Genomic DNA, 27759 nt, shown 5'->3' on the forward strand with positions numbered 1-27759 from the left:
CTATTTTTAGACTCTATACCATGCCTTCCATTTGTACTGTAGCAATATTTTACTTCCAGAGCACGCTTAATAAAAACTAAAACACCATTCCTAACACAATTAGTATTCTGCCAAGTCTATCAAACAGTAAAAAAGCATTTATTTACAATATTATTTTTATATCTAGGTAAACCTAATCACAGTAGCAGCCACCTCTATGTCAATCCAGTCTGCTTGATGTGTTTCTGGGATTAAAACAGTTTATTATCTAGACCTGCTGTGACAGACATGATTGGAGCAGCTTGATGTTTACCCAGCAATGGCCAATGGTAGTCAGTGACTTCTCTGGTTGAGGCATTGTTCTCTACAAGTGTTTACTTAACTAGTAAATCCTTGTCACTTTCCTGGCAGCCAGATCTAAATTCATATTTTGTTATTCATATCCTGGCTTGACATTTACAGGTACTTCTGAACAGTGTGAGGTGACTAAGTTGTTGCAACATCTGTGCTTGAAAATACTTAATGGCCATGTTTCTGCAGTACGGCACTATTTGTGTTTTCTCTTCTTTTCCACTTACATTGATATACTTCTGAGGCAAGTTCTATCTAGGGATGCTTCTTGAATGAACTGCTACTTCCTAAGGAATTTTATTTGACTTCTGTTAAATTATAAGCCACACTGGCACATCTTTCCAATGCCCTACTGCAACTCTTAACTTCAATAATAAAACAAGCACTCTGGAGGAGCATTTACATTTTCTTGTTAAGAGCAGAAGTCAGGAGAAGAGACTGTTGTTGATACCATGTAAATCAACCATTCTATTTTAGAAAGCACATCGGAACAACTGTTAACAACTTACAAAAAATAATGAAACTAATACAGACAGTAGTGGCTCCTGATTGTAATAAGTTGAGAGGCTAAAACAACAAAAACTGCCTTTATTGCTTTATATATATAATCTATATATAATATATATATTATATATATATAGTAAACCGAGGCTCGACGTCGAGAACACAACCAACGGGGAAATTTTTGGTGACTGGGCTGGTCCTTGAACGTAAACATTAGGATTCAGGGGATATTATTTCTATGAAGATTAAACAAGTGACACAAAAACATGATACTTTTTCAACATTTATTTTCTACAAATGATTCAACATTCAATATCCATGTGTGTAAAAGTATGTGAACCTTTAGATTCAGTAACTGGTGGCACCCCCTTAAGCAGCAATGACTTCAACTAAGCGTTTCCTGTAACCGTTGGTCAGTCTCTCACATCGGTTTTGAGGAATTTTGGCCCATTCCTCCTTACAGAACTGCTGCAACTCAGTGATATTTGAGGGCTTTCTTGCATGGACAGCTCTCTCTAGGTACTGACACAACATTTCGATGGTGTTTAGAATCGGACTTTAACTAGGTTATTCTAAAATGCAGAATTTCTTGTCTTGCTGCATGACTCACTTTCAGTTCAGCTTCAGCTCACGAACTCATGTCCTGACACTCTCCTCTAGAATCTTCTGATACAATGCAGAATTCATGGTTGTGTCAATGACGGCAAGCTGTCCAGTTCCTGAGGCAGCAAAGCAGCCCAAACCATCACACTCCCACCACGATCTTTATGACTTCCTTGATGATTTTCCGGTTTGTTCTTGGAGAGATTTTGGTAGGATGACCGCTCTAGGGTAGAGTGACTGTGGTCTTGAACTTTCTCCATGTCTGACAGTGGATTAGTGGAGCCCCAAATCCTTAGAAATGGTTTTGTAACCCTTTCTAGACTGATGAGCATCGATAACTGTTTTTCTGACGTCCTCAGAGATTTCTTTTAATCGTGGCATGACGTGTTTCCACACACCTGTATGGTGAAGACCAAACTCACAAAGTTTCCGATCTTTACATAGGGTGGGGCCTCAAAAACTCACCCCTGAAGATCTACCTAATTATTTAAACACCTGATTCAAATTTTCCCCTTAATTGAGCTGATAAAACCAGGGGTTCACTTACTTTTTTACATACCCTGAATCTTAATTACTCATTGTTTGTCCAATGCATACATCATATTGTTTCAAAAGACATGGAGTTGGTTAACATAAACCCTATTGGATAATTAAGAAAAGACTGGTTTTGATTGATTCTCAGCACTAATATATATATATATATATATATATATATATATATATATATATATATATATATATATATATATATATATATATATATATATAGTGCCTATAGAAAGTCTACACCCCCTTGAACTTTTTTCACATTTTGTTTTTCACACAACACGGGAATTAATTTACTGCGAAAAAAAACGTATCTACATGTGTGGTGTGAGGTGTGACAATATATATATCTATACTATATATATATATATATATATATATATATATATATATATATATATATATATATAAAGTTAAATACAAACATTAAAGATCATAATTGGATAAGTCTCCACCTCCCCTGAGTTAATACTTGGTGGAAGCACCTTTGGCAGCAACTACAGCTGTGAGTCTGTTGGGATAGGTATGGTGTTCTTTGGGTGATGCACTGTGTTGGGTTTTGCACCAAACACAACACTTTGCATTTAGGCCACAAGGTTCAATTTTAGTTTCGTCAGACCACAAAACTTTTTGCCACATGGCTACATGGCTCTCCTGAGTGTTTTTTTGCATTCTTCAAATGGGATTCAAGGTGGGCTTTCTTGAGTAATGGCGCTTCCGTCTTGCCACGCTACTATATAAGCCAGATTTGTGGAGTGCTTGGGATATGGTTGTCACCTGCACACTTTGACCAGTCTTGCTCATAAAAGCCTGCAGCTCTTGCAAAGTTGCCACTGGGCTCTTGATAGCCTCTCTGATCAGTCTCCTTCTTGCTCGGTCATCCAGTTTAGAGGGACAGTCTCATCTAGGCAGGGTCGTGGTGGTGCCATACACCTTCCACTTCTTAATAATCGTCTTGGCCGTGGTCCAAGAGATATTCAAAGTTTTGGATATTTTTTTATACCCATCCCCTGATCTGTGCATTTCAACAACTTTGTCCCGGAATTCTTTTGAAAGCGCCTTGATGCTCATGGTTCAGTCTTTACTTTAAAATGCACTACCCAGCAGAGGGAACCTACAGGAACTGCTGAATTTATCCTGAAATCATGTGAATCATTACAATTTAATACAGGTGGAGACCACTTGGTGTGTGATTTTGAAGGCGATTGGTTACACCTGAGCTAATTTAGGATTGCTATTACAAGAGGTGTGGACACTTATCCAACCAAGGTATTTCAGTTTTTATTTTAAATTAAATTTTCTACAAATTTCTAGAATATTTTTTTCACATGGAAGTTGTGGGGTAGAATGTGTAGATAAAAAAAAAAAAATATATATATATATATATATATATATATATATATATATATATATATATATATATATATATATATATTTTAATGCATTTTAATTCCAGGCTATAAGGCAGCAAAAGGTGACAATTTTGAAAGGGGGTGTAGACTTTCATAGGCACTGTGTGTATATATATATATATATATATATATATATATATATATATATATATATATATATACACACACACACACACACACCTCATTAAACCAGATGTCAGGAGACAACAGGTTGTCCAAAATAATGAGGTGTCCAATTAAAAAAAAAAAAAACACTGACGTCTTAAATCAAATCAGTACACTCATAGCGTGGACTGTGAAAGACTGCCTCATGCAATTCACAGCATCACACTAAATTGGTTATTATTGTATTATTGGGTGACAAACGTTGTACAGCATGACAGTGTCTGTATTAGTGAGGGATTACTGTATGTATGTCTATATATGTACAAAGGTTTGCAAACAATTAAAATAAATGACTGAAATGAATTATTTTTTTAATCATGTAAACATTAATCATTTTTATCTATCTATCTATATATAAACAAAGATGATATTTATTCAGTGCTTTTTAGAGTACTTTTAATTTAAATACTCTGATATTTAAGGAGCTACCTTATCTTTCAGCAAAGATTAACTGACTGGCTAGAAACCAACCTTGAAAAAAAAAACATAATATTTTGATCTGTGACTCCACATGACACGTGCTGCAGGTCACCAAATGAGAAACCAGACAAACACAGGTTCCGCTTCAGACAGAAGCCTTATGAAAACATTGGTACAGTAAACTTTAGTGATCAACAGAATGCAATCCATTAAAGTAGATGATATCATTTTAAATGTAATAAAAGCACTTGTCTGTTTTATCCTTATAGGTCAACAACAATTGAGCACTGTGTAGCCGATACGCTATGACAGGTTGATTGTGCAGAATAAACAGCATGGGTGATGCATGAATTGTACATATTTAAGTACCAAATATGTAATAATAACTAGGAAATGATCACTGCCCTGCATAAAGTCCAATATAATAATGTTTGTTTCATGCAAAAGTATTTTAAACTTGTCCATAATTTGTGAATAATCAACTGATTTCACGCATACTGTACTGAGAGCTTACTAGCAGTCTCAGTGAAAAGGGGTCCCAGTCTTTTAAATTGTTGTAGCAAAGTAAATACAGTACAAACAAGGTCTGTTTCATATACAGGGTTTCCACTGAGGAATTATGCACACCCCTAAACAATATGTAAACATGTTGTTCAGCAAAATAAACTTCCAACACTTTGCATATTAACTCCAGGGCTTCAGCTTTATTTAAATTCTTTCTCAGAGCTTTTTTGAACATTACATTTGGCTCTTCATGGAAGTTAGTTTCTTTCTTCTCTCTCTCTCTCTCTCTCTCTCTCTCTCTCTCTCTCTCTCTCTTTTTTTTTTTTAATGAAGCATAAGATATATATGAATATGCTCATTTGAAAAGTTAAACTTTGTATTCTCTAATGCTGATGCAAGCATATCTGCTGATGTATGTTTTCCTTGCCGGACAGGATATTTTTATATTGTAACTCAAATATTAGGGGAATGGTTTTGCACGTGGGTTTTACCAAGTATATGCAATTGAAGGTTTAAAATGATGCATTAGTTTAAATGGCAGCAAAATAACTTTCAGTCGACTAAGTTATGTGGTCTAGCTGCAGATCTGCCGCACCTGTTGTTGCGTGCAAGCTACTCTGATGTGCGCAAAAATAAGATAACGTGTCAGCGACTTCATCTCACAATAAACATAGATAACAAGCGTCAGTAAATTGATCTATACAATAATTAGTTATTATACATGTGTCTACATACCTTTTGCTGCCTTCTGGACATATCTGTAGGTTGCTTGGCATTAAAAGGATATGCTATGCACCTTAGCACAAACACATATATCTGTAGCCGTGTCCTCCTTTCATCCTCTTCTCTCTGTAACCGGTCTTGGTCTTCCTTCTCTTTCTCGCTGATGAGAGAGGGACTTGGGCTTGCAGGTCTAGCGGTACCTGATCGCCTTTCATTCCTAGAATCTCGCCCCTGTGCAGGCAGGGACCTCTGGGTGCCGGCCAGTAGGTGGTCTCGTCGGTCTTCTTCCAGGACCTCATCACCAGACTCCTCTTCGCTTGAAGATGGGTCCAGCATTTTAACCACTGATGTGAACCACTGATACAAAGAAATAAACAAGCGCACCAGTTTTTGGCTATATGCTTTTGCGTACACGTCGTGTTAAAGCGGAATGCTTCCTAATGATCGAAAGGGCGGAGTTTGGAAAGAGGCGAGCCGGTTTCTATAGGAGGTTCTCTCAAAAATGTTTCTGTCAAGGTTGATGTAAGCAGATCACGGCTAGGAGAAAACGCAAGGGATGCAGTGAGCACAGGTAGGCAACCTGTAACACTCAACAACACGCAACACGTGGGACGCAATTTGCTTCCTTAAGGGTAAATTGTACTAATAAGTTTTTCGTTTCACTCTTCTTAAGGTACTTTATAAAACGAGAATGTGCATGATTATTCCCAGCATGTCTTTTAATTACAATGAAATATATCAAAGACGCAGTTACTGATTTTTAGTGGGGCATGTTATTTTAACCCCCCGTTTCCTGGAATATAGAACAGCCCCCGTAATTGATACAATTTAGATGGAAGCAGTGCTATTATCTACTCGATCATCCGCATTTGAGCTCAGACACAGGCTGTACAAACCATCCTCAAGAAGGTACTTCCTTGTAACATGGGACACAGGCTGTGGTAATCATAACCGAGCGCATATTTGTTCTCAGCTGCGGTTCATTTATTTACTGCATTAAAATTAAATTATAACATATCAGCGCCCATACCCGCTTGTAGATCTTTACCTGTTAAACTGACCTTTATTCAAACTTGTTTCACATTGTGCACTAAGGAACACATTGCTTAATGTAGTATGGTATGGGCCGTTCATGAAAACAAGTGCAACGCCAAACAGCTAAAAAAAATTATATCATATATATATATATTGCAGTATCACGCATACACAGCTTCACTTGTTTTGTGCTTTTAGGGGCATTAGGTCTATTCTTTTTATTTTTGCTCCTGCTGTTATTTATAAAAATATACTTTAGAATGTATTTGTTTTGAAAGTCTGTTGGTGTTCATTTTAGCCACAGTTAAATATCCACCCTTCACAAACCCGCTCATCAAAACTGCTAATCCCTACTGGGGTTTATTAAAAGTGCATTCAACACATGATGACCATAAACCATAACTGCTAGAGAACAAAATATGAGGGTGAAATATTTTCATATGTCAGAAAATGTGCACTTGTCTCTTATTGTGCCCTTTGTCTACATTTGCCAGTGGATTATGTTGCCATTTGTCTACAACATAATCCATTGTGCACGTCAAGGGATGTTATTACATTATTGACAATATATCTGTCAGTGAAATTTCATTACAAATCAAAGTAATGAAACGTATATTGGTTCAGAAGCAGGACAGAAAGACAGACATGTTCAGGAGCCTATGAAATCAGTGGCAGTCTAATTTCTCTTGTTTTGCTTTAATTTTAGATCCATATGTGTCAGATTTAATTTTCCCCATATTAGCAATATATTGCTGGCTATTACTGAAAAGTCAGTTGTTTTGAAGAAAATATCAAAGGACTTGATTGAAAAAGAATAGGAAGCCAAGCCGACAAAACTATTTGTGGTGGTTCATGTTCTCTCTATATATGTATTTTGGCAGTATAGGCTTGGGGCTCAAATCATGAGCAATTTAATTAATATGATAAAACATTAAAGCCCAGAGACCGATCTTCTGAATATTTTATTAATAAAGTTAAAAGCAGTTTGACAAATTGACAGCAGTAAGAAGCAATACAAGAGTACAGCAATGCAGCATGCACCTCAGGAGATTTCCTTGACAATCTTGGCAGTGTTATTATTTATTTATTTATTTATTTATTTATTAGCAGCTGCCCTTATCCAGGGCAACGTACAGTTGTTACAAAATATCACAATGCAACATATCACATTACAGATCAGAGTAGTTATAAAATACAATAAAGTCAGTAAGAGCAAATTTAAATGAGAGAAAATAAAAAATACAGTAAATAATGACGTTTGAGAGTGATTACAACGAAGAGCAGTTAAACTAAAAAAAATATTTGGTTATAAGAGTAGATTCCATTAAGACCAAATAATAAGTACAGTACATGGATAAGAATGATTTTAAATAAGAACAATTACAAATATTGTGTAAAATCAAGTTCAAGATACAGAAAGTATAATTATGATAGAGAGCAGCAGTAGAATACAACAAAGTGTGAAGCAGTTAAGTGTAAGTACAAAATGATGCCAGTACTGATACAGATGCTGCCTGAACAGGTGTGTCTTAAGGAGGCACCGGTGGTCAGGGACTGAGCAGTCCTGATATTCGTGGGTAGGTCGTTCCACCACTGAGGGGCAAGGGTGGAGAAGGAGCGGGCTCTGGAAGCAGGGGAGAGGAGGGGAGGGGGGAAGGGGGTACAGCTAATCTGCCAGTGGTGGATGAGTGGAGGGGGCGAGAGGGGGTATAGGGAGAAATATTAGCCTGGAGGTAGGAGTGTGCAGAAAGGTTTAGACAAGTGAGTACAAGAGTTTTGAATTCAATGTGAGCAGCGATAGGGAGCCAGTGGAGGGAGCGGAGCAGCAGAGTAGGGTGGGAGAAACGAGGAAGAGAAAAGACAAGGCGAGCAGCAGAGTTTTGGATGAGCTGGAGCGGATGGGTAGCAGAAGCAGGGAGGACGGCCAGGAGGGAGTTCCAGTAGTGAAGACAGTACAGTACCAGTGCCTGAACTGGGAGCTGTGTGGAGTAATCAATGCGGAAGGGGTGAATTCTACGCTGAGGAGAAAAGTGACAGGAGCATGCCAGGATAGAGATGTGCTGAGAGTAGGAAATCACCAAGAAAAAAAAAGACATATAATAATGATTCAGTAATGCTGTGTGAATTATTATTTATAATAAATAATTATTTTTGTCTGTCTTTTTCAATAAAAAAAATAAAAATTATAGATAGTTTTTTTCAAATATGTATTGATACTATATATACAAACAAAAACACATTTAAAGTAACAGTGAAGGTTCATAAGTACAACATAAATACAAAAGCATTTAGGACATTTCGGACATAAGCTCTATAGCATTTAATGTTGTTTTTCTAAATCCTAAAAGGTTAAAGATGTAATGTGTAACCTCCAGTTGATGAAGTAGTAATTGTGCATGGCTGTTAGGCTGTCAGGGTGAGGTTCAAGGAAGAAGCTTGTGTCTTCAGAGCTCAAACTACCTTTGGGAAACATAAACAACTTGGACAGTCAACAGGGCCTGCTTCCTGATAAAGTGCTAAGTGATGGAATTATAGTTTAATGTAAAAACAGTGAAGTGCTGCAGTATTTTAAAAATGTATTTCACTAATTGTAAATAAAAGCTTTCCAAATCCTTTAGTAATGAATGTGTTGTGCAGTGAAAATCCAATCAAGGTTTTTTGTTTGTTTATTTTAAAAAAATTTTTATTAAACACTAAACAAGCTTACAAAATAGCCGCAAAAAAAGTATTTCATTTTTTTAATCTTTTTTTTTTTACAAATGTATATATAAAAAAGACTGTGATGTCAGACCAGCACATTTCACACGTACAACAACAAAAGTCAAAAGTCTGTTAAAGATTAAATATATTGTAAGTTGGAGCACGTGACCTGCTTTATAAATACTGAAAACAGAAAAGTTAAAACCCCCATTTTTTTAAAGGGAAATTAATTTTCTGTCCAGACCCTTTTTCATCATTACACGATTTATTTACATTTGTGTAAACTTTATTGGCTTTGCAATAGTTTTTGAGTGGCATATCATTCATTCTGAATAGCTTCAATACAATGAAACGACCATCTTTTGTATTGCTACCACTATTTGGTGTTTCCCCATTGCAAGACTATCTGGACCATATTTTCAAAGTGTTTACTCCAGTCTTTAATTGACTGCTATTTTTGGGAATTTGACAAAATTAGAACCAAACAACTAAATAATGTAATCCACGTTCCCTTGAGCACTCTCATGGTGTTTGTTTTTCACTTTGTAACATTAAGATATATTTTTAAAAAAATAGAAGTTAACTAAAGACTGGAGGGCAACTGTATTTCAAACTAACCAGATAAGAGAAATTAGCAGACGCCAAGTGGTAAAGGAGAAGGCGTGAGCAGGAGACAGAGAACACTTTTTTTTTTTTCCAAACAGTGTTCTCTATGTTCTATATATTATGTTTAAAATAAATAATACATGTTTATATATATATATATATATATATATATATATATATATATATATATATATATATATATATATATATACTTTGAGTGAGTGCTAGTAAGCATTAGCATATGTATTTTGACACAGTTGATTTGTAATTTAATTAAACGTAAAATGTAGGCTGTTTGTAATGTAGCCAACATAATTGATTTTTAGGACAGCTCTGGTACTTTTTTTGTTTGCCACTACACCCCTGCTGCTGGCTTGTGAGTGTCATTGCCTTGCTCTCCATTACATATCACTCAGTATTTATGGGCCAGTCATGTTGGCAGAGAAATGTGGTGGAGCCCAGGATGGATATGTCTCCAGATCAAAAAGAGGGACTCCCCACGCTCTTACACCCAGCATGACAGCAAGAACTCCAATGATGTTAACTCCCAGTCCAGCCTTTACCTGAAGTAGAAAAAAACACAATAATTATCTGTCTTAGGTTATTTTATATTAAATACAAATACAATGAACATATAGGACTTACCATATCAATTACTTGTAGGTGACCATAGGTAAAGACAATGGCATTAGGTGGATTTGCCACTGGGAGCAAGAATGCAAATGATGTACATAATGTAGTTGGTATCAAAATATAGAGAGGATTGACACCGATGGCTTCAGCCTGCCAGGGAAGCAAAGACATGTACAAATAAATGAACCTCCTTAAATAGCCAAAGATGACTTAATCATACTTTTCATTTGAGATAGCCATGAAGAAATAAAATACACTATTGTGACAGAGACAGAATGATTCTTAGTGATAAATCTCTCTCCCGACCTGCAAGGACACTATGTAAAGGGAACAGAGTGCCCTGGACTGGATGTCCAGGCAATTCGTTCCCAAGGTTAGAAGGAAGTTGGTCCTCTAGAAAGGGGGTGGAGCTACGATACAAGGGAAACGACGTGGCGGATTCGAGGAGAGGTTGCACTAGTTAACTAAGGGGTCATCATTGGCAGTACAAAAGGGGGCCTAACATTCTTTCTTATGGTTAAGCTGAACCGGAAAGAGAAACCTGTGTTGTTATCATGAGTGTTTTGTTTTGTCGTTAATAAATAAACCGGAGTTTCCTCTCCGCGGTTCGTTGCCCCTTTAAAAGCAAACCCAGGACACAGGAACTTGCAGTTTAGCATGGTTGCTAATTTACAAAACCAAAACCAAAATAAACACCTAGCTCTTTTTGAGCACTACCTAAACACAAACTGGAATGCCCTGACTACAAAACAGAACAGCTAAGCTGTTTACCTGTTGAAAGAAAATCAAACAAAAAAACACAGTTTTTAAACAAACACAATAAAAAAGGATCTTTTATTTCATACGCTTGAGCACACAATCAAGTGGGCTTCTTCACACAGCAGCCCTGAAGAGACTGGCTGCTTTTTTTAAAGACCCTGAGCCTGGCTCTAATTTACAATGATAACCAGGTGCAGGGGATAATTACTAAATAATTGAACAAATATACTGTTTGTTGTTATTTAGATGGCTAACACGATCCGGAGCTGTCGCCAAAGGCCACACTAAACCAGACAACACTGCACCTTGTTTGCACAATATACTGTATTTGTACCACAAGCACTAGAGCATGCAGTGACTTGTGTTTGAGTTACGTGTGGGTGTAAAAAGATCGGGACTATTATTTCGGGACCAACCTGTGGATTAAACCAGAGCAATTTATTCCGCTGTATTGCCTGTTAACATTGTTATTATTTATTGTCTTTGGGTCAACATACCAATTGGATTACAAAATAAAATATCATTGCACCTGGATTATCATTGTCTGTTTGTTCATTGATCACTACTGCATTCCTGCACCTGCACACAGTTAACCACTTTGCCACAACTATCCACAAAGAACATGTATACAGATGTTTTTCTGGTACCTTATTACAACAAATACTTACCAAAGGAGACAGTATAGGCAGGAATATTGTGATAGTTGCTGGATTGCTTGCAACTTCAGTCACGCTGGTTACAATTAAGCTAGACACTACAATGGTTACCCAAATAGGAAGGGATCCTAAAGGAGTTAGCTTACTTCCAACCCACGCAGAAAGTCCAGAATCCTGCAAATGTAATATATCTTGGAGTGAAGTGATATATACCAAAAAAGCATTCAAGTCTGCATAGTTCAGCAGTTTTGATTGTTGTCAATGAATACACGACTACAAGAGGAAAGAACATAAGAACATACGAACATAAGAAAGTTTACAAACGAGAGGAGGCCATTCGGCCCATCTTGCTCGTTTGGTTGTTAGTAGCTTATTGATCCCAAAATCTCATCAAGCAGCTTCTTGAAGGATCCCAGGGTGTCACACATGTGACAAGAATAAAAAAAGCTAAAAACGTTAATTTACCAGCATGTTCAGAGCTTGTTATTAGAACACCCGTTAATAATCTGTTGACCAAACTGAATCATACATTGTGGCAGGCTTTAAAGAGTAATTAGCTGGTTCCAAATAATCTAGTGTCATACATCCCTACGTGTTGCTACAACTGTAATTTTTATTTTCATTGTTAACATCCTGACAAATTTTTACACTTATAATTTTAAAGTCTGTTTCAAAGCTCTTTTCAAAATGTCTGCTCTAGTGCACTGGAGTTTGAGATCTGTCCTCTAAATCATTGCAAAAAGCATAACAACAAGAGCTATGGTTTTTCTGTTCCATACCACATTGCTGTGTCACCTGTTTGACAATGTGGGCGATAATCCTTACACTATTAGTGCCTTAGAGCAGACATTTGGAAAAAAGCTTTGAAACAGACTTTAAAGTTATAAGTGTAAAAAGTTGTCAGGATGTTAACAATGATAAGGTACGTTATTTAAACAGTTTTAGCTACACTTTGGGATGTGTAATTTTATATTTTTTGGAACCCTGGTATTTAAGCTCTCTCAATATTTATCCTTCCTATTCTTAGAATTGTTTCTTGTCTGTTCCATAGAGTGTAACTAGCTGGGGCTGTGCATTACCTCAGTGCCCTGTGCCAGTGCAAACCCACCGCCCACAAGGAGAGCAATTTCCCAGGGCATGCAGGACTGGAATTCCTTCCATGTAATCAGCGTAGAGTATGGTAAATCACCTGCAAGACAAAACCACTGTAAGGAAGGCCGCATTTAAGTTGACAGAAGAAATTCTCATGATTGGACAAAGGGTTTCCACAGGCCATATTTTATTGTGCAAATAAATAACTGGCAGGTGATTCCTGTGATATATTATTTACATTTTTGTTTTTAAGGCTTTGTAGTGAAGAAATTAAATATGAAGTTTTTTTGTTAGAGATATTTTGTCAAATTACTTTAGCTTTGGAAGGAGCACTTTACATTGTAATCTTTAAAATACAGTATACAGTAGTTAGTACCTTTAATTAACAATAATTGATATGCACTTAGAAAGAGAACTGCTTAAGAACAAAAAGCCACAAATGAGTAACAAATTATATTTTGTGGGTTAATTATACAAGTTAGTTGTTACCTGGAAATATTAGTAGGGTGATTACATGCAAGTTCATTGAGGTCTCCTCTTAAAGATAAAAAAAACCTACTCTTTTTGACAGATGAAGAGCTGGTGGGCATATTTGCAGGAAAGATGAAAAATAGAAGGCCGAGAATTAACGCTGCAGTAGAATCTGTTGCATAACCCTTGTATCTATGAAACAAACCCATTTAATTAGCAGAGTAGTAATAGCAGTTTATTTGCAACACTATACTATTCCTAGTCTTAAAAAAAATAAAGATGTAGGTAGGCTCATGCTTATTTAAATGGGCGCATTTGTATTAACTGCCAACAACTGGCTTACTAAAATGTTGTGAAGTCTTTAATAATGTATAAATAGTTTACTACTGTATATATCAACTAATAACTGTAAACCATTACATATATTTGTTAACATGTTCATAAGCTAAGTATTAAGAATTGGTTATATATGAATGTTGAATCTTTTAGCCTTTAATCTTTTATTGAAACAGACCTAAGATAATTTTACCGAAACCAAACTTGCCTTAGCCTGACACATATTAATACCTGATAAGGGACTAGTTCAAATAAGGGGATGGAAATAAATGTACAGTTATGGATGGATGACTATTTCCTGAACCTGCTGATGCACAATACAAATAAACGTATAACATGTTGTATAATAATGTAATAAATATTGCAAAATGATACCGACATTTTTTACATGTCGTAAAGTCATTTAATGAGCTTATTCCATTAGAAAAGCCATATGGTTCTTTGTTATGCTTTAAAAGAAAATGCAAAAATAAACACACAACTGATATGCTATTTTGCCTTCATTATAAGGAGTATAAGTCACTCATACTGTTCATAAATATGAATGCCCAATGCTTAGCTTTCAGTTCTTCATATCTTCAGTACCTTAAATATTCAATAACTGTCCAACCTACATTTACTACTGCTGAGGCAATTTTGTAGATTATCACAATTTTTCAGACCCTTCATTAATTTGACATTTTATCTCTCTCCAGATTCTAGGCTAGACACAGTACTGCATCCCTTTTGTGGTGAAGTGAAATAAAAATGGATTTTATACTTTATTTGAATTGAATACTGTGTAGCATTCATAACACATTCATAAAAGGCTATATGAAACTGTATAATTGTGTGCATAATCCTTCATTATCACATAATCAAACCAACATAAAATTCATACAATTTTTTGTCAAATGTGTTGTCATAACATTAGTTACTCTGATGATGCAAAATTACAGAAAAAGTGTTACAGTGTTAAGGAACAGGCTATGCTGGACTTTAAATGTGCATAAGATGTCATCACACAGAACACTGTATAACCTTATCAGTGAAATCTAAACGCTGTTGTGTTGTTTAGCAAATTCCGCTTATCCAGCTGTGCCTGCTGCCATTCCTCTTCACCACTCTAAAAGCATCAAACGGGTTGCAAATTGAAGCAGGGAGCGCTCCAGCTGCTTTATTTGTTTCATATTGCAATTCCATATTGGCCAAGCCTGTTTTTCCCCCTCAAAAGTCACAGCCAAGGTCCAAACTTGTCAGTTCATGCTCCGCCCCTATTGCTGTGAAAGAGTCACTCGTCTCTGATCCAGCAACTACAACACATCAGTTTTCAATGTCATCTGATCCTTCCTCTGATTTGCGTTATCAGATTTTTTATGATATCAAGCAACTCATTAATCCTCTTTCCACCTCAATTTCTACAGTATCTGATCACCTGGATGTGCTAGATAGCAGGATCACTTGCTTGGAACCGGCAGCCATTACTTCCTCATCAGTGGCAACAGCAACAGCTCTCGTCTCTCCCGCTGCTTCAGCCATGCCCACACCTACTCTCAAGTTGCCAGTATTTACTCTAGCGAGTTCAGGAACCTCCTCTGCTTCAGTTATTCAGTGCCACTCTCTCTCTCCTCAACTGAGACGCAATATTATTGAAGGTAAAGACGTTCATTTAGTTTCAATACTTATTGCAAACTCAGAATTTCTGGATCACAGTGTAGTTGGCTGAGGAGATCTGTCTGTTACTCTAAAATCTCAGGATCCTTGGCTGTCTAAAAAACTCGCTCTAAGAGAATTCATGCTTGCATTTTCTGTATTTCGCGATCTCCTTTGTGAAGTTTATGCTCACTGACGACAAGAACTGAACTCACATTTATTTAACATCGTTGATCTCTCGGTCATATATGGTGGTGCCATTTTTATGACTATCATAAAGCTTTTCAGCCAAAGCAGCTTCTCAGTTAGCATTGAACAATACACTGATTGACTGGTCTCAGCCTGATCCTGATCTCTTTAATAGATTCTTCAGTGGTCTCCGTGCTAATGCTTGCAGAGTTTGTGCTTCCACTGCCCATTCTACCTCTGTGTCCAAAAGCAGCGTCCTCTTCAGCCTCAAATTAGCCTTCCCCTGCTCTCGACAACACTCCTTTTTTTAGGAATCGTGTGTCTGCAGTTTCTCTTATTCATTCTTCAGCTCCGCCTGCTTTTTCAACAAGCAAAGATTCTCATGTAAGACCCATCAAATATTTTGGTGGCAGACAGCTGTGTAATAATTTCAATTCCTCATTCTGAATTTCCAAAGGATGCCATTTTTTAAATATGGGCTTCTGTGCCGATGCTGATTCATGTTCCATCTGTGCTCTTCCATGTAAATGTTATTCATCATTACTAATCACCTCTACCCCCGTCAACAATTCAGCTCTATCAGATGCTCTTCAATATCACTTGATCATTTTTTTGTTAATTATCACATTTCTGGCCATAATAATGGTTTTTATACTGCTTTAAAATCCATCCCTTCTTCCTCTATTACTTGTAAAAACCTCCAATCTGCTATAAAGGAATCAGAAGTTGTTGATTCTCTCATCAGTTCCGAGATCTCAATGGGATTCATGGAGGTTCTCAGATTTACAATTAAAATCATACATTTGCAATCTTCTGTCTTCAGCTCAAGAATGTAGGGTGATGTCCTCACTCCTTCTAGCAGCTCCTCTTATTCATCAGGTCCACTTTCACAACCTTCTGCAAGCAACTTCACATCTCCCCTTCTCCCTTCAACCAGGATTTAATTCTTACTTTTCTCATTCATGCAAAAGACAAGCCTCTATCCATGGGAACTATCAAATCTTATCTAGCTGGAATTAAATATCATTATCACCTATCGTGCATTTCCTCTCCTCCTCCCATCTATCCTTGCTGATTGCCTTCTTCTACTCATCTTTCCTCACTCTTTTCTAAAGCTGATCTTCCTCCCCAATTGTATTTCCCCATTAATTCCATATAAGTGCAGCAACATCAGCAGCCAAAGTTAAAATCCACTGCAGTGGAATCTTAGATTCACTTTTCTCTCCTTGATATTATTTCCACTCTACAAAGTATTGCTAGCATGCCTGGAGTGGGAGCCAGCACACAATAAAGGTTTTTTTTTTCCCCCTCGCTGCCGAGTGGTTAGATTAGTTTTAATTAAAAAAAAATTGTAATTAATCGCTAACTATCATTTCCACCTAGCAATTTTATCTCATCTTTGGGGGCAAGTGAAGCTCACTTCCCGACCTTAGAGGCCGACAACGTCGTCTAGCCCTCCAAGAGAAAATTTCCAGCTGGTCAGAGGGGATGCCTGGCCAGAAAACTTTAACTACATTTAGTTTTCCATTCTCCTGCTTAAATCTATTCATTTGCACCCGTGCCAGTCTCCCCCTTCGGAGAGCTAAGCTTGCGCCCAACTTTCGAGCCAGTCATTGATTCAACTTATCGAAGGTGGCTCTACAGGGGTGTGGGGGGGAGACCCCTGGCCCTCTTTATGTATTTCTTTATTCTCTTTTCCAGTGTTTTTGTTTTCCCTGCATAGATCGCTAGGCTCTCCATGAGGCCTTGGAGCGTCAGCTGAGTCTGACCTCTCAAATAGACATCTCAGGAAGCCAGGGGCACCTTAGTTCATCCTCTATCCTTCCTAACAAACACAGATGTGTTAATGAGCCACAGCTGCCGTCTAGACAGCCACTTAGTTCAATGTTTTAGCTTAACAATGGCAGTGCTGTACTGAGTATGAGACACTGCTCCACTTAAAATGAAACCATATAATCATTCAGTATTATCTTCTGGGTTGGAAAAACTTTCTGTCTCTGTTATTAGTTCCGACAATGAAACTTTAAACTTATAACCTGACTTGGTGTAGCTTCACAAATCAACACGCAATTTGATTTAATTTGTATGTGGGGGTTTTCCAGTTTGTATGTGTTTTGCACTTCAGGATCAACATATATGTATCTATTTCTTTTTTTCTAACGTGTTACATGTGTCGAATTTCATGAATGGCATTGTGATGTCAGGCCAGAAGCAGGAACCCCAAACACACAGAGGCAGTTCTGCAGTTCAAAAGACGCTTGCGGAGACATTTATTAAAGAACAAAAATAAATAAAATGTTTCAACAAAAATAAATAATAAAACAAAACAAATAACTAACACAATAATAAGAAAACCCAGGTCAGATTGGGCAATCGCCTTCACTGATCCTTTGGGCTCCTTTTTGATTCTTTTAGTTTCGCTACCTTGCTACCGCCTCTGAACACCCCACCCCGAGTGCAGAGAGCTGCAGGTTTATATACAGGTGACCATCTCCCGATTAGCAACAAAATGAATCAATTAATTAATTCAGGAGATGGCCACCTTCCACACAAGGTTTTTAATCATTCCTGGCAGAGTTTACTAACCTTGCCTCTGCCAGGACACGTTTCAAAATAAAATAACAAACAAATAAAACACACGGCGCTTCGCCGTCATATATAAATACATAAATAAATCATAATAAACAAATACAAATACAACACAGGGGCTGAGAGGGAAATCCATTCTAAAAATAAATACACAATACTGTACAGGGCTCCTCGTCCTGTTACAGGCATCCTACATATTTCAGTTTAGCTTTCCAGTACACACAACAAAAACGTATGCAAAAAGGTCCTGTTCTTAGAAACAATTTGATACTATGCAGCCTTCTAAAGTCACTATTTTGTCTAGTTTAATTTGTATGTGAAAACTTGACAAATTGACTCATAACCAAAATACATTTAAAAAATATTGTTTTTACTTACTGAGGAAAGAGTGATGACCATCCAGGAACAAATCCAGGATCTCTTGTAAACCAAAGCAGCGCCATTAAGATAAATATAACAAGTGTAACAAGTTCCTGATTGCTGGAAAAACAAAAGCATGCATTTATTGTTTTGTTTACTTTATGACATGCTTTTTCGTTTTATTATTATTATTATTTCCAGTTCTTGTCAGGAAGTGTGGGAACTGTTACCTTATTGGACCAAGTTGTTTATATTCATCTTTTATGATTTTTGAAGAGGCTTTCTCTTTTTCTGATTTGTCCTTAGCACATCTGAACATTCCGGAAAAGCTGTAGGTTAACAACAGAAAATAATAATCGGTATATTGAAAGTTTTAAACTAAATGATTATTTTTCCCTTTACACATAAAACAATACATTGTAATACAGGAACATCATATAAGGCGAATGTTTAAACCACATGGCTCCAGTCCATCTTGTGCTTTGTATTAGCATAAAAGGGATATAATTGCACTGATCTTAGTCTCAGGCCCAAATTTATAAAGGGGAAAAACCAACCTCAAAAAGCCACATAATGTGCATGTTCAGAGTCAAAATAACAACCTATTTTATAGGACTAATTAGATAAGACTAATTAGATAAAGCAGGCGATTCCGCAATCAACCAATTTAAATACCTCTCACCGCAATTAGCGGTGGAGAATTACACACCGCTCACAATAAATAGCGGGTTTGGGTCAACCCAAAAGAAAATTAATGGCACACAAAGACCTTAGCCTGGTACTGGCCATGGTGATGAGGATGATTGGAAGGGAAAACTGAAATTTACCAATATGGAATTGGAGATTTTGGTACAAGCAGTGCTTGTGACACATGAAGATGTGTTACAAGCTCAAAATACATCACCAGGAATAAAGGAATAAAATCTGGAATGTGTGGTTAAAAAATGTGCTCTTTGCAAAATGTTATTAAATGTTTCTTAGTCCTTGAAAACAATGTCTACTTCTTGCTGCAAACAACTGTCCTACATCACCTTGCCTTTTATATAGCCTACTGTCTGACTGCTGCAAATTAACACCTGCTTTTCAGAGTTCTTAAAATAATCAAGCAAATATGAGGCCTGCAATTACCAGCAGCTTTAATAAATTAAACAAAATATTTAATAGATCTCATTTGCAAAATCCCCTCCCACTTTTAATGGTTTCGTTGAGAAACGCCCCAAAATTACATATGCATCAAGTGCTCAAATGCACAGAGACATTGTCCCCACAAATCTTAATCTTAATTGCGTGTTTATGCCATTGCGTGTGTTTTATAAATCCCATCCAAGAATTCAGAACCCTCAGTGCCCGTTTTACTGTCATAAAACATGCGCAATCCTTTTATAAATCTGGGCCTTAGTGTTTTAATAATATGAAAATAATGCTTGTGTTTGGCAGCTTTTAATTATGAGACACATCAGTTAGTAATGAAAGTTGAAAAAAGGCTTGTACCAATATAATAAAAATATTTATACGGTTTGACATAATAATTATATTTTGTGAAAACAGAATCTGCTGGCTCGGTGAGAACTGAATGAGTGACAGCTCACCACAATATTGTGTTTCATCTGAGAAGCTGTCAATAATTGTTTGCATGCTTCAACAAGCAGAAGGAAATACTTACTCGAAGCCAAGATAAAGCCAATGCAGCCAGACCCAGGATAGAATCAGAATGATAATAGTTATCGGGAAGGTGAGAACAAACCAAGTTCCAAAGTTAATGCACTGACAATCTGGGTAACGGCTAGGAGAGAAAGAAAACTGATGAAGGCAAATTATTCGATTGTATGGGTATTGCCTGAAGATTAAAGTGTGGCTTTATTTTAATTACAATAAAAAAGCTGATTGAACGGAAATAACAAAATGATCACATTTACTGGCATTTAAAGTCTTATAAGCAGAAAATAAATGCACCAGTATTATTGAATTAGTCAACTCAAGTTGCATCTGACACAATAAATTCAACTTCATTAAATTATAATAATATCAATGGAAGGAGGACGATATTTTAAACACATACTTATTGAAGTGTTCAGCAAAAATAAGGTTGGTGGATGTTCCTGTTATGGTGCTCAATCCTCCAATGGTGCAAGAATATGCAATGCACAGTGACATTCCTTTGCACATCATCTGATCTTTCTTGCTTATGTAGTTTCCTTCCATTGCTTGTTTAGGCGCCTAGAAAAAATGTAGTTGTCAAGATAAACTATTTCCTTTACTTATTAGTAATGTTGAAAGGTTGAAACAGCACTGACCTTTATATAAGCCTTAGATACCATGCAGGAAGGATGTGCAATATATAATGGGCCTGTGGAAGAGCAAAGCTCTGCCCTTTTTAAATTGGCAGGGATGGGGTTAATTTCCCCTACCCTGCTGGGTTTATTATGTTCAGGTGGCTGGGGTTGATTAGTTGATTAGGTTAATTAACGATCAATCAGCGCCCAGCCACCTGACATAAAAGGAGGCCTCTGCTTCTCATTTAGGAGGAGGGAGTTGAGGAAGTAGGTTGGTGTTGGTGTTGGTGTTGGTGTTGGTGTTGGTGTTGGTGTTGGTGTTGGTGTTGGTGTTGGTGTTGGTGTTGGTGTTGGTGTTGGTGTTGGTGTTGGTGTTGGTGTTGGTGTTGGTGTTGGTGTTGGTGTTGGTGTTGGTGTTGGTAGTTTTGAATCCAGTGAAGACATTGGAAACCTTTTTTTTTTTTGTAAGTTTTGTTGTTGCTTTATTTGTGTCTAAAGATCTTTGTTTTGCCCTTGTGCACTTTATTTTTGTGGGGGTTTTTTTTGTGTTTTTTTTTTTTTTTTTTTAATAAAATTATGATTTTTTGAACTGCAGTCTGTTTCTGGGTCTCTTTCCACTCGCCGGCCTGCCACAGTGCCACATATTAAAAAAAAAATAATAATCCACGCTTTTGTTTTGTTTATAATTAAGAGGCAACCTTAGGCATAGTTTAATTCAAAACTAATTATATTTACATACATTATAATCATAAACTATTAAAAGAAAAATATCAATAGAAACACTCGTAGCACTTATTCTGGGGCAGAGTTGGCTGGTCAATACAAATCCACGACTTATTTCAGTAAAATAATGCATCCTACATAGACTAACTGATTAAAATATGCCACTAATAATAATAATATCTCTCTTTTTGTTGTTTTTTTGTTAATCATCTGAACTGTTCAGCACAGTGTTTTAATATTGTTACCCAGGAGTTAAATGTGGTTCTCCTCTTTCCACTTTGACCAAAAAAAAAAAAAAAAAAAAAAACCCACTTTGTAGACAAAATCTTTTTTTTGGGTGGGGGGGGTCAGTTCTTTTTTTATTATCTTTGGTAGAATTGTGTTATGAAAGTCTTGAAAACAATATTTTAGACTTAATATTCAATCATTTTAAATGACACTTACCAATTTTTGTGGAGACTTATCCTCCAGTTGTATTTTGCACACAGTATTATGTTCAACTCCATTACTAAATATTAAAACAAATAAAATATATAAATGCTGAAATAAAATAACCATTATTGTCTGTAAACTATCAATACTAATAAAATATAATAAAGCGACATTACCTTACTGCTTCTGTGTTTTTTTCATGTTTTACTTCATCCTCTGTGAAAATATGATTTTTTAAAAATTATTTCACTTTCTTTAATACATGTGTAAAATGTTTACAATGTATATTAACAAAGACATGTACCATCAAGTTGTAGTCCTAAATTAGATGTTCCATCCATATTTTTCATCTGCATAACATTAACCTCAGCTTCAGCATTTAGAATCTGCTGAATAACAGCCTCAACTATTGGCATCACCATGGCAGCAGTGGAGGTGTTACTAAGCCACATAGACAGGAAGGCAGAACTGACCATGAACCCCAGCATAAGCCTGAAAAACAAATAAGAATTGTTAGCATTTTAATTGTGTGGGAATGCAATGATTTGTACAGCCTTGACTTAGCTCACTGACCAGCTTTTATTGGTACACTCTAGACAGCTCTACAACATGAAAGTCTACCTCTTGAAAGGTGCTTATAAGAGGTCTAGCAGCTTACTCCCTGATTATCTATCAAGTCTATACTGTACATTGTGGGGACCTTTTATCGGTGTCCCATGATAAAGAACACTCATTTCTCAAAAGACCAACTGACTGACCAATAAGCTCACAGCAGTGCTTTCCACACATCCCCTAATATTAATTTACTATGATACCTGAAAAAAAACACTAACAATGCCTTGAAATAGAATACCTCATTTATGTATTTTTGTTAGGTTTAAACATGAGATGATAAGTTAAAAAAGGTACAATGTAAATGTCTCAATACTCTATGAAGAAGTTTATAAGTAAGGTTAAGCTATGAATCTAATCTTTATGCTCATTTTTAGTAGCGCAAGTAACATTTTATCGCAGGTGCACAGTCTAGGTTTGCTAGAATTTGGATAAACTTGTCCTTACCATCCCGGGTTGACTCCTACCAGCATAACCATCCTCAGAGCAATGCGTTTGTGCAGATTCCACTTTTCAATCGACGTGGCCAAACAAACAACCCCGATTAGCAAGAGATGAAAGTCTTTGAAATATGCTGAGGCCACCTGCAATGATCATGCCAAGCAGTTTGAATCAGATGATAGATAAATTAAAAACATAAACTTAAAAAAAAAATATCTATCTATATATATACACACACACACACACACACACACACAAATAAAGTACATGGTTAGGTGTTTAGTTTTTTTTTTTTTTTACCGTTTTGGATTTCATAATGCCAAATAAAGGAAACATCAGGGCTGGGATGAGAGCAGTCACTGCAAGTGGCATTGCTTCTGTTAGCCAGTAAACAGCAACTACAAACAATGTGTAAGCACATTTTGCTTCCTAGGAAAGTACAGATAACAGAAGTTTAACAAGGGCTGAATATCACATATCCATGTGTTCTTAAGCTGCTCTTCAGTAGACTTTTTTAACATGGGATAGATGAGCCAAAGTGTCTTTATTGAAGTAACAGACAGCCCCATCTAGTGACTGGCCACTTGTGAGGTTTCCTTTTGATTTTCTTGTACACATAATATTATTATTATTAAAGTCATTTTGGCTAGTCTGGCCTATGTTACATATTTCTATTGCAGGCAGCTAGAACTACTTGCAAAAAAGGTAGCTAGAACAGACATTGCAATAATAAGCTCACATAATTTCAATAAGAGCACATAATAGTTAAAAACATCATGCAAATTTAAATGAACATTGGTTCTTTTATCATAGTTTATTAAATGGAGGCATAAATATCTGCTAGAGTATGTTAAAAAAAAAAACACATATTGTGTACAAATTCACATCGGTGCCACCATGAGTATAGTTTTTCAGTGCTTCTCCAAGGTAACACTGTGCTATAGCTGACAGGAATTATAGGTCTCTTAAGTGAGTTTTTCATTTCTAGGTTTTGTAGAGGTTAATTCAAGATGGAAATATTGCAATTTGAGGACTATAATGCACACCCTAAGTATGGCACACATCCCTTCCATAACACGTTCCTCTTTCATACTACCCTCGCCAAAACATCGCTGCACACTTTGTACAGACTGGCAGCCCATACACAAGCTGCAGAAATTCTCTTCAAATATGTAAAACAGTTGTGTTACGATATATTCTGAAAATGAGAGCAAACCTTGAAAATAATGCTAAAAATCGTACGGTTCGTCATTAGTGATACAGATACAGCTGTGCACTTATTGGTATGAAGAGAGGTTATTTTCTGCCAACAGTTTCCTTTCTTAAGTGGGGATATTTTCTCTTCATCCCTTGAAACCCTGTTGTGCCATGATTCACAACATGACCTGAGCCATGGGTTGTCTACAGCCACATGCTTTCTCCTCTTGTATTATTTACATAAATAGTGTAATGCCTATAATGCAGAGTGATTTGGAATAATTATAACAATAAAATCAATGGGCTGTGCAGCTGCAAGATCTGGAATCATCTATCAAGCTCCTCAGATGAGGGAACCTGTCATAACTGTTATGTTCTGATGTATATTTTTTTATTTAATCAGATAGATATATTACCCTATGTACATTTAAAAGCCACCAGCAAAAGCATAAGCTAAAATAACTACTTCCTGTATCTTGTATTTGACTATACTCTTATCGGTATCTGTATTCACGGTTTTTGTAAGTAATTCCCATCCATTCATCGTTCTCACTACATGCTCATACTGGACTTTACTGATATAACCTAATATTGTTAATATAAGTTAACTGCTCCTAGTCAAGCCCGCTCTTGCGTGTAATTATTTACTGTGTCTATGTTTTGCTCTTGTTTGAATTTGATCTTTTGGTACTTATATTAATGTACTTTACAACTGCTCTTATCTGTAATGTGATCATCTGTAGTGTGATATTCTGAAATGTGATACTTTACAATGTGATTTTTTTACTGTGATATTTTGTAACAATTGTAAGTCGCCCTGGATAAGGGCATCTGCTAAGAAATAAAGAAATGAATGAATGAATGAATGAATGAATGAATGAATGAATTAATTAATTAATAATCTGAATGATTCGGAAAGAAAATAATGCTTAAGTGTCATTTGTACTGCTATTTATATTAACTGATAAATTATGTTACAAGCTCTCTTCAAATCAAATTAAATTCAAAATTCTCAGCTATGGTACTTTATTTAAAAGTACAAGGAGGAGTACTACTACTACTACTACTACTACTACTACTAATAATAATAATAATAATAATAATAATAATAATAACTAGAACTGCCAGGCAGTTTTACGGCTTCCAAGCACAGTACCAGTTGGAAATTTTGGCAAGCTATAGCATTGCAGAAAGTGTCAGCCACAGATCAGTTTTATAGAGCAGTTTCAATTCAAAATACTGCATTAGTTCATTATCTCATGATGCTTTATATCTTTAAATACCATAGTAACCATGACCCTATCTACACACTGTAAGGAGTTATAAGCTCATTTTACATTTCCATAGTAACCATTAACCTATCTGCACTCTGTATGGCGTTATAAGGTAGTTTTACATTTGACCGAAGATTTTGAAAGGTTTTTAAAGAAATGTGTCAGATGGCAATATTGGTTTACGCACAAACACCATTTTTGAAAAAGTCAATTGTATTGTATTGATACAGGGATGATGGTTGTCAACTGGAGTTAATCAAATAAACAATGTTTCAACTGAAGCGGTTTTAAATTTAAGAAGAAAATGTAGGTCTGGCAGCCATCTTGTTTTACAAAAGAACACCATTTTTCCCTATTTGAATTCCCTTGTCCTCAGTATGATGCCTACCAAATTCAGAGTTAGTTAGTAAAATGGTTTTCAAACAGAAGCATTTTGATGTTTGGGGTGTGTTTCAGTGAATTTGCTGGCAGCCATTTTGATATTTTGTTTTTTTGATTTATGGTTTTTAAGGAAATGCATCAGACGGCCATCTTGCTTTATGCACAAACACCATTTTTGAAAAAGTCAATTGTATTGATACAGCTGGTTGATGCAGGAGCACAATCTGTTTTTGCATCTGCACTGTAAACTACACGGGATGATACCTCCCAGATTTCATGTTGATTGGTTACACTGCAAACAGGAGCAGTTTAAAGTTTTGGGAGGAAAAACAACAATTTAAGAAAAATAAATAAAATAAAAAATCTTTACAATGACAATAGGCTTCCCAAGCCAGCTTGGAGGCCTAATAACATATCAACAATAAAATATAAATCCTAGGAAATGCAAGCGAAAGTTTCTTAACCTCTGTAAAATTGGTAGATTAACCTTATGACAGCACATATTGTACTGCACTTATTTTAATTCCTGCTAACTTTCTTTACCGCAGTATGTAACAAAATAATACACTAGCATGCTCTTACTTTTGTATCAATGAGTAATGGAAGTGGTAGCAGCAGCAGTGGAGTGAGCACAATAATGAGGATCCTGCAGTAAGTCCGGAGTGTGGTATAAAAGCCCATCTTCTGTCTTGAGCCTGCATCTGATCCTTCCAGTCCTTCACAGATGTTAAATACTCAAGCCTGATTAATTTTTCTCTAAATGGTCACCTTTACCCTTAACAGACTCAAATGAAGTCCTAGTTAACAATAAATACTTTTTGTTTTCAAGTCGTTACAGTATGCTTGCTGTGTGTGATCCTTTATTACAACACAGTCGCTATTGTTCCAAACAAACAATGTTTTCGTTTTTCGTTTAATGTTGTCGTTACTTAATACAAAAGTAAGGTTTAATAGCTTACTTTAATGCATAGACATATGGGAATCATGTGCGTTTTCAATAATAAGTAAAATATAAGGATTGTGTTAAACAAAACGTAGAACATTGAAATCTAATATTGTAAAGGTAAGATAACGTTATAGTTTGTATTTCTGTAACTTTTCCTTTTTGTAATTCAGTTTTTATTTTCTTCACTATATTTTAACTAGCTGCAATAAATAACTACATGCTGGGTATAATGTTTATTTTAGGTGAATATTGCAAATGTTAGTAACACGTTTTGTTATACATGCATATAATACTGTTAAAGTACTATTAATATTACATTTATATTGAAAGTAAAATAATATTAAATAAATAAACTTTGTTTTTGGATATCCATATCTGCACTTAAGGGTTGTAATATATACTGGTAGCTTATTTATACAAATAGAAATTCATACTCCTGGTAAAAACACAGCCGTGTGGTGTACAGGGTGAGTCATATAGCGCAGGTTTGCGTCCTGGCTATGTGGAGTTGTTGTTCTTCACTGGAGATTCCAAAGGGACCATGTGTGTTAATGAGGCAAAACCTCCAGGGACTGCTTCTCCTCATCATGATACAGCCCTGTGAGTTCAGAGAGGACACCTGTAGGGTTGGACTTTGTCACCGGTGCTTCATGGACCATGCTTTGTCTAGGTCCCCAGGTTGTAGCTAGTCACAAAGTAAGCACTTATGTAATACAGTGTATGTTTGTTAGTTGTCAAATAAAGGCCTGTGTTAACCATAAAATGAAAAGAATTTCAATCATTAGTAAACTCTGGGAAATGCAAGGCACATCTGTTAATTTTTAGTACTTTGTGGAGATATGAAGTCTGAGGTCACAACTGTAGTTCAGGGACTATAACTGTGCATACAGGTTCAGAGCCTTCCTGTCCATATTACCAAAACCATGTTTGAGAACCAAGATCAAAACCGGGTTGTCTGAAACCCAGCCCAACAGGTTAAGAGCATCCATATTGCAGTAATGAAACTGGGTTAATTAAGACTGTTTGTTAGTGGAGTACGGTATCCCAACAGCCCTTTTTAATCAGGAGGGAAAAAACAATTTGTCTCCGTCAAGGATGCTGTTTTGTTCGTGTCGGTTATGAGTTTAAATTCCGAAGCCAAGTGCAGCTGCATAGAGAAAGGAGAATGAAGTGTCTGTGCTGGCAGCACAAGGGCTTTGTGCTGTATCTGATTCA

General features: G+C 36.3%; 1 protein-coding gene across 1 annotated transcript; it reads right to left on the reverse strand.

The window, feature by feature from the left end:
• Nucleotides 1-9923: 9923 nt before the first annotated feature.
• On the reverse strand, nt 9924-26279 carry slc13a1 (solute carrier family 13 member 1). Its single transcript, XM_041256303.1, has 14 exons — nt 26181-26279; nt 23047-23175; nt 22753-22889; nt 21998-22185; nt 21875-21909; nt 20325-20482; nt 19929-20048; nt 18496-18594; nt 18284-18385; nt 13248-13351; nt 12676-12785; nt 11609-11770; nt 10194-10331; nt 9924-10111 (listed from the first exon to the last, which is right to left on the reverse strand). The coding sequence occupies exons 1-14, from the start codon at nt 26277-26279 to the stop codon at nt 9968-9970; spliced, it is 1725 nt and encodes a 574-aa protein (XP_041112237.1). The 3' UTR covers nt 9924-9967.
• Nucleotides 26280-27759: the final 1480 nt, after the last annotated feature.

Source organism: Polyodon spathula, chromosome 8, assembly GCF_017654505.1.
Source record: "Polyodon spathula isolate WHYD16114869_AA chromosome 8, ASM1765450v1, whole genome shotgun sequence".
Taxonomy (NCBI): domain Eukaryota; kingdom Metazoa; phylum Chordata; class Actinopteri; order Acipenseriformes; family Polyodontidae; genus Polyodon; species Polyodon spathula.

What these genes read in the sequence shown, in the direction of transcription:
- slc13a1 (XM_041256303.1), bottom strand. Translation starts at nt 26,279, where the DNA reads ATGGGCTTTTATACCACACTCCGGACTTACTGCAGGATCCTCATTATT. An exon ending in CTCTTCATCTGTCAAAAAGA is followed by an intron (nt 12,786 to 13,247) that starts GTAGGTTTTTTT and finishes TTTGTCTTGCAG; the next exon opens with GTGATTTACCATACTCTACG. An exon ending in CACTGGCACAGGGCACTGAG is followed by an intron (nt 11,771 to 12,675) that starts GTAATGCACAGC and finishes TTACATTTGCAG; the next exon opens with GATTCTGGACTTTCTGCGTG.